At 35.4% G+C, this 12,223-nt stretch overlaps 1 protein-coding gene across 2 annotated transcripts in view; it reads right to left on the bottom strand.

Moving 5' to 3' along the window:
- The window catches only part of LOC103226979 (transcription intermediary factor 1-alpha), a 121,911-nt gene that overhangs the window by 54,366 nt on the left and 55,322 nt on the right, over window positions 1–12,223 (bottom strand). For both annotated transcript variants that reach the window (XM_073009379.1, XM_073009380.1), the window contains exons 3-5: window positions 12,007–12,154; window positions 8,033–8,165; window positions 1,952–2,068 (exon numbers count right to left, since the gene is read on the bottom strand). In XM_073009379.1, coding sequence (XP_072865480.1) covers window positions 1,952–2,068; window positions 8,033–8,165; window positions 12,007–12,154 — 398 coding nt within the window. The remainder of the gene's footprint in view (window positions 1–1,951; window positions 2,069–8,032; window positions 8,166–12,006; window positions 12,155–12,223) is intronic.

Below are 12,223 nucleotides of genomic sequence, written 5' to 3'. Positions count from 1 at the left end.
ATTCTTTAATTTTTGCCTCAATTCAGAAATCAAAATTGTTACAATGTTATAATTTTGTAGAAGAAATAAAGCACAAATCACCAACACTATCTTAAGACTTACCATAAAAAGCTACGATGATCAAGATCATGAAAGTGAAGTACTAGCAATGAGAAAAACACAATGGAACAGAATAATAATCCCACAGGGAAATAGTTTTTTCAACAAATGATAGTGGGAGAAATTGACATCCATACATAGAAAAAAATGTAAACTCTGACCATAACTCAAACCATATGCTCAGTGAAACAGTAAGAAAAAAGTCAAAGGGATAAATTTCATTAAGGGCAGATCTTTAATTTAAAATTAATTATTTTACAATTGCTACCTTTTGCCACTAGATGGTAGAAATGCCTATAATTATCTCTCTTCATTCATTCAATAAATATTCATTACAAATTTTCAATTACTCAGAATAAAAAAATTTTAAACCCACCAATTATTCTACTTGACAAAATATACTATTCTGATTAGAATATGGTAAATAAAGGAAATAGTATTTCATTAACTATAGTTGTGTCAAAGAGAAAGGTAAAAACAGGGCCGGGTATGGTGGCTCACACCTGTAATCCCAGCACTTTGGGAGAATGAGGTGGCAGATCACCTGAGGTCAGTAGTTCGAGACCAGGCTGGCCAGTATGGTGAAACCCCATCTCTACTAAAGATACAAAAATTAGCTGGGCACAGTGGTGGGCACCTGTAATCCCAGCTACCTGGGAGGCTGAGGTAGGAAGATTGCTTGAACCCAGGAGGCAGAGGTTGCAGTGAACTGAGATCGCACCACTGCACTCCAGCTTGGGTGACAGAGTGAGACTCTGTCTCAAAAAAAAAAAGGGGGGGGGGGTAAAAACAAATGAGAGCTGATAACGAGAAAAACTAAAAGACATACAACATAATGCATAATAATAAATAGATACAATAATGATGCTGGGGCATCAAGAAATAGTAAAATTATGTTTAAAAATCTCTTTTAAGGAAATCAGGTAATACAGGGAATTAATTACCTTAAAAAATTTCCAAATGCTTCACCCCCAGTTGTGTTCCAAAATGATAATAACAGATTGATGACTGTCTTAAAGGCTGACACAACTGATACATGGGAAAACGTTTAAATTCTCTGTGAGGTCTCTTTTACTCTGGCTCATTCTAATGAACATTTCTTGACTTATGTAGGCAGTGACATTTCTTTTGTGTGTAAAACAACAGAAGAGGTCATGGGATTTCGTAGGTGTGTAAATTAAATGTCAGTATGTGCCCTACATGGGATTTAAAAAGGGGTTAGACAACACCTTCAGCTGCCCCTGCTCCACGGAGGTTAGTGGTTCTCCCCGGTCACTGATGTCTAAGACTTTGGACAGTTGATGATTTTCTTACCAGGACAAAAGGCATAATACGTAATTGTTTAAGTAAGCATTTTATCAGGCAAGAAGTAAAAAGTGTGTGGAACAGTTTAACAATCCCTGTATCCTAGTGTCTTACAATTTCCACCTGTTTGCAGTTTTAAAAAATCACAGCATAAGGCAAGCATCTCAAATTTCAGCAAACCTTAAAATAACAATTCAGGGTTCATTCAAGTGTTAAAATATTTTACAATACTGGCACAAAATGGTTGGTTTTGCATTTAAATCTTGGTATTTCTTTAAAATTGGAAAATAAGTGATAATAAGTTATCAATACCTATTAGATAAATGAGCTATCAAAATACTAAGTGTAGTTTATTATCATATGAGTTTTGAAATTTTACAGCAGAAAAGAATGCTTTCCAACTAAGTTTCTGGGAAAGTCTTATCAACCATGTGTTATTGCTGTCATCTAACAACTTATTACTTAACTGTGAGTTAAGGAAAATGTTCTAAAAGTGAATATACTTCACAAATTATATAAAAATGATTATATAATACCATAAAATTACCTGTTTTGGATCTGATTTCCTGTGAATTTTATGTATTTTGTTTTTTCCATCAGTTTGGTGATTAGTGTATCTATGATCACTTTCTGATTCTGAAAAGCTTCTTCTATAAATTGATATCTGAAGAAATAAGCAAATTATTTCATATAAAAACATATGAGGAAAAGTCCAAGAATAAAAAGACTGATAAAAACATAAAATAGGATTATAAAGAATTTATATAACAATCTTGTAAAACATCAAATGTATCCCTAATAAAGCAAGTTTTCCCCACCTCTCAAATTATCCTTCAAGAAAGATTATGGACACGTAAATATTTTGAAAGTTTGAGAACCACATGCATCCATCATTCAGTTTTATAAGTTTACAGAGTTCACTTCCACTTGGTGGACTTGGCAAAAAATAGTCAATGATATATAATCTGACTTATTAACTATATTGTAATTTCTACATTATGCAAGCCTGCTGAAAACAAACATTTCAAAAGACCACTTTTAAATAATAGGTAGTTATGTTCTACGGGCCACAAAGAAAAATCAGGATAAATACAGAGAGAGAAGGGCAAAATTCTAGATGTTATGCCTTGTGATAAAACTTTAAGCAACAGTATAATAAGATATAGCACTTTAAAAAGTTTCCAATTTGAAAGTGAGGAAAGATCATTTACTTTGCCAGACTATGTTTGATAACTGAAGAGAAGTTCTAGAGAAGATAGAAAGGCAATGATATAGAAGATACATATCAAGAGTTTAAGTTTTCCTATAAAATGTACAAAATACAATATTTCTAAATTAACATATTTTATATAATGTGATTTTAAATGTTTACATGTAATTAAATAGGGTTGCCAGTTAGAAAAAGGGGATACCCAGTTAATAATTACATTGGATTTCCTTTGTACATAATCATATCTGTGAATAACAACATTTCAAACACTTTCATAGGCAACTCAAGTTTTTTTTATCTTAGTAAACTTTTTCTTTACTACACTTACTTAATATAAGGTTACATGAAATGGTCAAAATGGTCACCCTTATGTTGTTCCTCATCTCAATGCAAAGACTTTCAATATTCCAATATTAAGTACGTTTTCTACTTTCTTTATCAGGCTTAGGAAATTCTTTTTTTATTTCTAGTTTGCTAAGATGTTATGAATGTATATTTAATTTTTATGGAATGTTTCTACTGCTTCTATTGAGATAGGCATATACTTTTTCCTTTATTCTTTTAATATGACATGAAAGGTTTCAGCATCAATGATTTTGGCGTGTTAAATGAATTCTGTATCCCCAAAATGAGGCCAAATTGGTTGTGATTACACTGTCCAAAGATGACAATACTACGAGATTTAAGGCAAGTTTTCCCCTCCTCTCAAATCATCTGTTTTCTACTTATTTTCCATTTCTTGGAATTTTTACATTCATTTCATGGGTGAAACTGGCCTATAATTTTTCATTTCTATTCCTTGTCAGTTTTGGTGTAAAAGTTATGCTGGCTTCATATAACAAGTTGGAAAGAATTCATTTTTTTTTTGCCATTCTCCGGACAAGTCTGTATAAGAAAGGGTTTTTTTTTGTTTTTTTTTTTTGAGACGGAGTCTCGCTCTGTAGCCCAGGCTGGAGTGCAATGGCGCAATCTTGGCTCACTGCAAGCTCCGCCTCCCAGGTTCATTTGCCTGCCTCAGCCTCCCGAGTAGCTGGGACAACAGGCGCCTGCCACTATGCCTGGCTAATTTTTTGTATTTTTAGTAAAGACGGGGTTTCACCATGTTAGCCAGGATGGTCTCGATCTCCTTACCTTGTGATCTGCCCGCCTTGGCCTCCCAAAGTGCTGGGATTACAGGTGTGAGCCACCGCGCCAGGCAAAAAGGGGCTATTTTTACCTTAACTATGTGGTACATTTATCGGTGTCATTTGCGTGCGTAATTTTCTTTGTGGGAAGGTTTTAAATTATGAATGAACATTAAAGGACTATTCTTTCTATTGTATTTAGCATAAGTTTTGGTAAAAACTTCATTTTCTAAGAGTTTTCCAATATCATGTAAAAATTTTCATTATAACATTTGAAATATGGAGTAACACCACCTTCCTACTCCTGGTAGTGGTTATTTGGGCCTGCTCTCTCAATCACTCATACAGAGAATTGTTGATTATTTAGTAGTCTTTTGAAAGACTGAATTTTTGGCTTTGACTATTTCTACACTTGTCTTTATTATGTTTCTTTTAAAACACACTTACTTTGGGTTTAATCTGCTACTTTTCCTAAACTGCAATAAATGTTTAGTGAATTGACTTTATCCTTAACATACAACATATGCATTTAATAATATAAACTGTCCTCCAAATATGGCTTCAGTTATTAAAAAGAAAAACCTCAAGGCTTGATTGACTGATATTTTCACTACCATTCAAATCAAAATGTTTTCTAGTATCTACTGGAATTCCTTGTTGATGATTTAAATGTATTAAACTGCTTATTTTATAATAATTTCAAAGTTAAATTTCCAAGCATATAGAGATCATATATCTCCTTATACAGATTAATCAATTTTTTAGTTTGCCTCCTCATAGCTCTTTAACCCTTTAATAAATTAAGTGTGCATTTCCTAAAAACAAGGATTTTCTTATGTATTCATAGCAAAATTAAAAAAAAAACAAACAACTGACCTTGTTACAGTACTTTAACCTATAGACCATGCTTCTTAATTGGATCATTTGACTCAGTAATGTCTTCTAAATACTTTTTTCCTTTAAACCAGAATTCCAGGATCGTGTATCAGCAGACTTTAGTTATCACAAGAATTTCATTTCCAAATATATAGTATCTTTCAATCTTTTCAAATTTAAGACTTTAGCATATGGTCAGTTAAAAATATTTTATTGTAAGAATGTATATTTTGGGGTACAGTGTTCCATAATGTCCATAAGATGTTAATTGTGTTATTCAATCTTATTTATCTTTTTTTTTTTTTTTGAGATGGAGTTTTGCTTTTGTCACCTAGGCCAGGGTGCAATGGTGCCATCTCTGCTCACTGCAACCTCCACCTCCCAGGTTCCAGCAATTATCCTGCCTAAGCCGCCCGAGTAGCTGGGATTACAGGTGTAAACCACCGTGCCCAGCCCTTATTTCTCTATCTTTACTGATTTTTTAGTCTGCTTGTTTTGTCAGTTATGTATGTGTGTATTTATTTGTGCGAGCCACCATGCTTGGCCCTTATTTCTCTATCTTTACCGATTTTTTAGTCTGCTTATTGTGTTATTTATTTACTTATTTATTTTTTAGAGATAGGTCTTGCTATGTTGCCCAGGCTGAACTCAAACTCCTGGACTTCAGGCATCCTCCCACCTCAGTTTCCTGAGTAGCTAGGTAGCTAGCACTTACAGGTACCTGCCACACTACTCGGCTTCAATTATTGCGTAAAGTGGTAAGATTTTCCACTGTGACTATGGAGTTTTCTATTAGTTTGAAGTTCTGTCATTTTTTTGTAAGTTTATAACCTGTATAAATTTACAACTCATATCTTTCAGATGAAGAGAGCCTTTCATCCTTACAAAGTGTCCCTCTTTATCTCAAATAATGGATTTTGTCTACTATGCCATTCTGCCTCTGGTTAGTATTTATATGGTGTGTCTTTTCCCATTAAGTCTTTTATATATTGAGTTTTTAGATATTTCTCATAAAAAGAAAATAGCACATTTTTCTATTTTCCTTGTTATCCAGTCCGAAACCTGTCTTATAATTTGGAACATTTTGTCTGTTCACATTTAGTATATAGTATATTTGTAGATCTACCAACTTACCAAGGCCTCATTATATTCCATCTGTTCTTTATTTCTTTTTCTCACTTTTTTGGCCTTTGTTTATACGGATTATTCCACATCCCCACAACTCTCCACACCTTGGTAATTATATGTACTTATTATTCTTTTAGTGACTACTCTAGACATTACAAAAACAGATATTTACATATCATCTAATATTTGCACTTTTTACCCTCTTCCTAGACTATGCACGCACCTTAGAACATAAATTCCATACGCTTTTAGCACATTTACTGCTATGTGATATACATATACACATACCACACCAAAAAGATACTGTTTCCTAAGTCAACATTCATTTAGATTTACTCATACCTATTATTTTAATTGCTCCATATTCCTTTCTGTATCTTCTATTATTTTTCTTCTGCTAAGAGGTACTTTAAGTGAGAGTTTATCAGGGATATGCTCTCCCAGTGTATTTTGCCTGAAACATTTTTCATCCACCTTCATATTTAAAGAATATGCTTACTAGGTACAGAATTTTAGATTTGAAAGTTACTTTATTTTTGCACTTTAAAAATATTACTTTCTTAATTATCCTGCTAGAGGTTTGTGCAACTTCTTAAATATAGGCTAAATGCCTTTCGTCAGCTTCTGAAAGTTCTCAGCCATTACATTCTGTCTTCGGATATTGCTTCCTTCCCATTCTCTGTACTTTCCATCCTTCTTGGACTGCAATTACATCCATATTAGATCTTCAATGTCTTCTACTTTTCATCCTCCTCTTGTTGATGATGCTTCTTTCTGGATATTTTCTTAATTTTCTTCTAGCTCATTAATTCTCATTTCATGCTATGCCAAATCTGTTCTTAAGCCCTTCTACTGAGTTAATTTCAGATACTGTAATTTTCAGGGTTTTCTTTCTTTCTTTCTTTCTTTTTTAAAGACAGGGTCTCATCCTTTCACTTAGGCTGGAGTGCAGTGGCACTATCACTGCAGCCTTGAACTCCTGGACTCAGGCAATCCCAGGAGCTCAGGTGGGAGCACATCAGTCTCTCAAGTAGCTAGGAATACAAGCACACACCACTGTGCCCAGCAAATGTTTTGTCGGGATGGGGTCTCACTATGTTCACATTGTCTAATCTCCTAACAAACCTGGTTATTTCTAATTCTGTGAATATCGTTTTTCCAAAATTCATTATTGACTAAGTTGGAGGCCTAGATGTCTTCTTTGTCTTTCTGGCAAGGATTTAACATTTGATTCTACCAGGAAACTTCAGGAGCCAGCGATATGACTTCATTTTAATCCAATTTTAAGTGCTCAGCTTTAGTCCCTGTGAGGAACTACTTACTAATTTATCTTTACTGTAATAGTGTAGACTTTCAGGGTATGAACTCAAGACAAGGAGACACATTGACCATGCATGATCCTTGCACTCCAGGCCGTGATTTCTCAGCTCTGTGAGCCTATTAAAATTACTCCTCATCTCTAGGCAAATACCTCAAGGGGAGTAAAAGGCCCCCGCCATCCTTAGCCCCAGCTCCAACCCAATCCTGTCCAATAATGCTTTACTATTTTATTAGCTCTAGCATTTCATATAGATAATTTCTGTATTTTGTGCAGGTTTTCTAGTCATTCTCACTGTTGGTCCAAATTATCCAGTCTGCCAGTATCAGGAGCCTAGACCATCATAAGCAATTATATTTTGTATCAATTTGAATCTTACTGTCTAAATCATCTGTTGCTGACCTGAATGACTGTTGAGATTAGGTTTAAAAGTAAGCTTTGCTATGAACTATAATGAACTGGAAAAGGCATGCCTCAAATGTTGACATGAATGTATACAGACCCAGGGCTAGAAGAGCTTCCATTTTCTCAAAAAAGCCAAAAATCTAGATATTTAAAAAATGTAAAATCTCCCCATTTTACAATGCTGGCAACTAGTTCTATATATTTTTAAACAGTGTGTTGGCCAGTGTTCTCAATTCAGGATGATTTTGCTCCATAGGACGTTGCCAATGTCTGGAGCCACATTTTGTTGTCACAACTGGGGAGGGTTAGAGGGTTGCTACTGGCAACTAGTTGATAGAGGTCAAGGATGCTAACCACCATATAACACACAGATCAGTCCCCAACAATAAAGAATTACCTGGCCCAAAATGTCAGTAGTGTCAAAATTGATAAACCCTGGTATAGGCCAGCATACTGCTGGTTACACAAAACCTATTTGCAGACTGCCATTTGATGAGGGTTGGCAGCAGTCCTTTAGTCCTCTAAAGCTGCATATGAATCTATATACATAACCAAAGATGCTGGTACCTATGTTCTTTATGCTCTAATAACTGACAGTCTCGACATGTCAGTTTGTCACATGTCTCACAGTACAGCTTCAACTGCTCCTTTTTATGAAAAGGACAAAACACCGGTCGCTGGCTGGTGACACCAACTGCCTCTGCAGAAACAATGGGAGACAAAGAGAAGAAAATGAACATAATTGAATAGTAAATAATTATTCGATGGCCCATTTGAATTCACATCTATTGATATAAACACTACAGCTTCACCTATACCATAACTTTCACTAAGAATTACAGATATTAAGATATCACATATTGTCAGCATTTCAGGAAAAAAAGCAAATAACCTTTTCATTTTCCAGGAAGAAATTAAAATTAATTCAGAAGTAAATGAAAGAACTAAGTGTGTAGTTAAAAATATGTTTTATTGCATTAAAAAGCCTTAAGAAGACAGCCCTGGTAAATGAGTATGAATCACCTGGATGTCTTCTATCCCAAATATGGGAGGAGATTTTTTGAAAATGCAATTTGGAAAATCCAGCAGGGCACAGTGGCCCACGCCTGTAGTCTCAGCTATTCAGGAAGCTGAGTTGACAGGATCAGTTGCTTGAGCACCAAGAGTTTGAGTCCAGCCTGGGAACATTGTGAGACCTCATAGACAGAGACAGAGAGGCAGAGAAAGAGATGGAAAGAGAGAGAGGGAGAAAGAAAATATAATAAAAATGTCCAAAAGGAGTAGTCAAATAACCTACTTTTGTAAAAATCCTAACAGACGATACGCATTAACACAGAAATAATAATATTTTTATTATTACACTCTAGTTTTCCAGTGTGGGGATAAAACTGGAAAATGTTTATGTCATGTTAAGTGAAAAAAATCAGAATATGAATAAATATGGTTAAATAGTAAACCTCAGTTATCTTACTAATAATTAAAGGCAAAATCCAAACATTTCAGAAATAATCCTACCTCCAGAGATTATTACTATTAATAACCTGGTGTGCATTCCTCTGGTTGTTTTTCTAAGTATGGAAGTACATATAGTATAGTGCAGTGTTACATTTTATAAAACAATAAATGGCAGTACATATATTGTCTTTTAAAGATTTTTTTTTCTCACTTAACTCTACCTTAGATGCCTTTCTGTATTAGTATATATATCTACCTCATTTCTTATTTGTTAACTGTATAGTATTTCACGAAATAGATAAACCACTATACCGCTTGCTAAGGATATTTGTAAGTTATTCATTTTTCAGTACTGCAAATAATGCTGAAATAAACATATGAAAATTATAAATCATTTAAATGTTTCCATAAGATAAATTCCTAGTGGTAGAATTGTTAAAGGGTAATTCATACAGAGAAAAGCTAAATAATTGTGCCAACTTGTACTCCAACCAGTGTAGAGTGGCTATTAACCATATTAACAGGGGGAACTCTCAAAATTTTTCATCTTTGACAATTTAATAAATGTAAGAGACAGAAAGAGAGAAAGAGAGAAGACACATACGTCACTATCCTAGAATGCATTTCTTTAATAACTGAAATGAAACAATGTTCAGTAATTAGCCATTTGCATTTCTTTTTTTTTTAATAATGCACAAATCAGTCCCCAGCAATAAAGAATTATCTAGCTCAAAATGTCAATAGTGTCAAAACTGACAAACTAGTATGCTGGCCTATACCAGGCATGGTGGCTCACATCTGTAATCCCAGCACTCTGGGAGCCCAAGGCGGGTGGATCACTTGAGGTCAGGAGTTCCAGACTAGCCTGGCCAACATGGTGAAACCCCATCTCTATTAAAAATACAAAAATTAGACAGGCATGGTGGCACAGAGATTACATAATCCCAGGCACTTGGGAGGCTGAAGCAGGAGAATTGCTTGAACCCGGGAGGTGGAGCTTGCAGTGAACCGAGATCGCATCACTGCACTCCAGCCTGGGTCATGGAGTGAGATTCTGTCTCAAGAAACAAAACAAAACAAAACACACACGCAAAAACCCTAAGGTAACCTGAGAGGAATTACAGATAAAATTAATGAACTAAAACATATAAAACTGATAATTAGATAAATAAATTCAAGAAGTATTTCTGAAGATACAAATATGTAAACACGTAGAATTCAGACTGAAAATGAAAATAACCAGATAGAGAAAATCGGTAATATATTATATTAAAAGCACAACACATCAAGATGAAATATGGAATTAACTCCAGCAATGCAATTCTTTTTTTTTTTTTTTTTTTTTTTTGAGACAGGACCTCACACTGTCGTGCAAGCGGAGTGTAATGGCAGTGATCACAGGTCACTGCAGCCTCGAGCTCCTTGGTTCAAGCGGTCCTCCCACCATCTCATCTCCCAGGTTGTTGGGATTACAGGCATGCACTATTACGCCCAGCTAATTTTCTTTTCTTTGTAGATAGGGTTTTGCCATGTTGCCAAGGCTGGTCTAGAACTCCTGGGCTCAGGCAATCATCCTACTTCGGCCTCCCAAAGTGCTGGGATTATACCAAGTCTTTCACTAGTCTCAAACAACAAACACACAAAAAAAGGTTTTGCTACATTTTGATACACGCTATTACATGGATGAATCCTTAAAATATTACGCTAAGTAAAATAAGTTAAATATCAAAGAACAAATACCATGTGATTCCACTTGTGTGAAATATCCAGAATCAGCAAATTTACAGAGACAGAAAATAAAGGCTGGGTGTAGTGGCTCATGTTTGTAATCCCAGTAGTTTGGGAGGCCAAGGCTGGCGGATCACTTGAGGTCAGGAGCTCGAGACCAGCCTGGCCAACATGGTAAAACCCCGTGTCTACTAAAAATACAAAAATTAGCCACACATGGTGGCGCACACCTGTAATCCCAGTTACAGGCAGGAGAATAGCATGAACCCAGGTAGCAGAGGTTGCAGTGAACTGAGAATGCGCCACTGCGCTACAGCTAGCCTGCGTGACAAAGCAAGACTCAGTCTCACAAAAAAGAAAATAGGTTTGAAGTTACCAGGAGCTAAGGGAAGAAAAACGGAGTTATTATTATTATTGTTTTTCTTTTGACACGGAGTCTTGCTCTGTCGCCCAGGCTGGAGTGCAGTGGCGCGATCTGACTGCAAGCTCCACCTCCCAGGTTCATGCCATTCTCCAGCCTCAGCCTCCCGAGTAGCTGGGACTACAATCGCCCACCACTATGGCTGGCTAATGTTTTTGTACGTTTTTAGTAGAGATGGGGTTTCACTGTGTTAGCTAGGATGGTCTCGATCTCCTGATCTCGTGATCCACCCGCCTCAGCCTCCCAAAGTGCTGGGATTACAGGCATGAGCCACTGTGTCCAGCCAGAAAATTGGAGTTATTACTTAAAGGGTACAAAGATGCTGATTGGGGTGATAAACAAGTTTTGAAAATAGTAGTGATGCTTGCACAACGCGTAAATGTAATAAATGCCACTGAATTGTACATTTAATAGTTAAAATGACAAATTTTATGTTGCATGTATTTTACCAAATAAAAAATATATGAGTGAACTGTACATTAAAAACAAGACAATAAAACCAGAAATAATAATTACATAAAAAAGCCTCTCTGGCTATCCACATATCAGACAAATAATCATGATGCAGGTTTACAACAAGAATATCAAAAGGAAAAGAGTTATAAAATATTTAAGCCCGCTCTTTGTTGTTACCTTAGAGATAAAAGAAAAATAAGAAAAAGCATTTTTTTTCTCCATTTGTTCTATATTCACACCAGTTGAAGACATTTATAGAAGCAGGAGGACATGCAGTATGAATGTAAAACAGGGTTCTACATCTATTCACATTTTCCAACATTTTTAAGTATTTAAATTTCAATTATAATATAAACCTCTTTTACTTAAGAGTATATATTTAATACTTATCAAAATAAAACTGTCAAAACAAGTCAATACAGGAAGGAAGAAAAGACGGGGAAAGATAGAAGAAAAAAAAAGAAAATAACTCATGTATTACCTGGAGATACTTCCTCTTTCTGTCTGACAGTATGGTCTTTTGTGAACTTTACCCTCTGATGAGCTCTGATACACGTCTTGCAGAGCCATTCAACACACTCTACACAAAACCCATTAGCTTCTGCGTTGTCCTCACAGCTTGTACACACCTGACAATAAAAGAACCATGACACATGAATTTTTGAGAAAATGAAAAGCTGGTCCTATCACGAGCTATA

This window comes from Chlorocebus sabaeus, chromosome 21, assembly GCF_047675955.1.
Source record: "Chlorocebus sabaeus isolate Y175 chromosome 21, mChlSab1.0.hap1, whole genome shotgun sequence".
Lineage (NCBI taxonomy): Eukaryota > Metazoa > Chordata > Mammalia > Primates > Cercopithecidae > Chlorocebus > Chlorocebus sabaeus.
The sequence above is the reverse complement of the archived record's forward strand: the minus strand, read 5'-3'. Positions and strand labels throughout refer to the sequence as shown.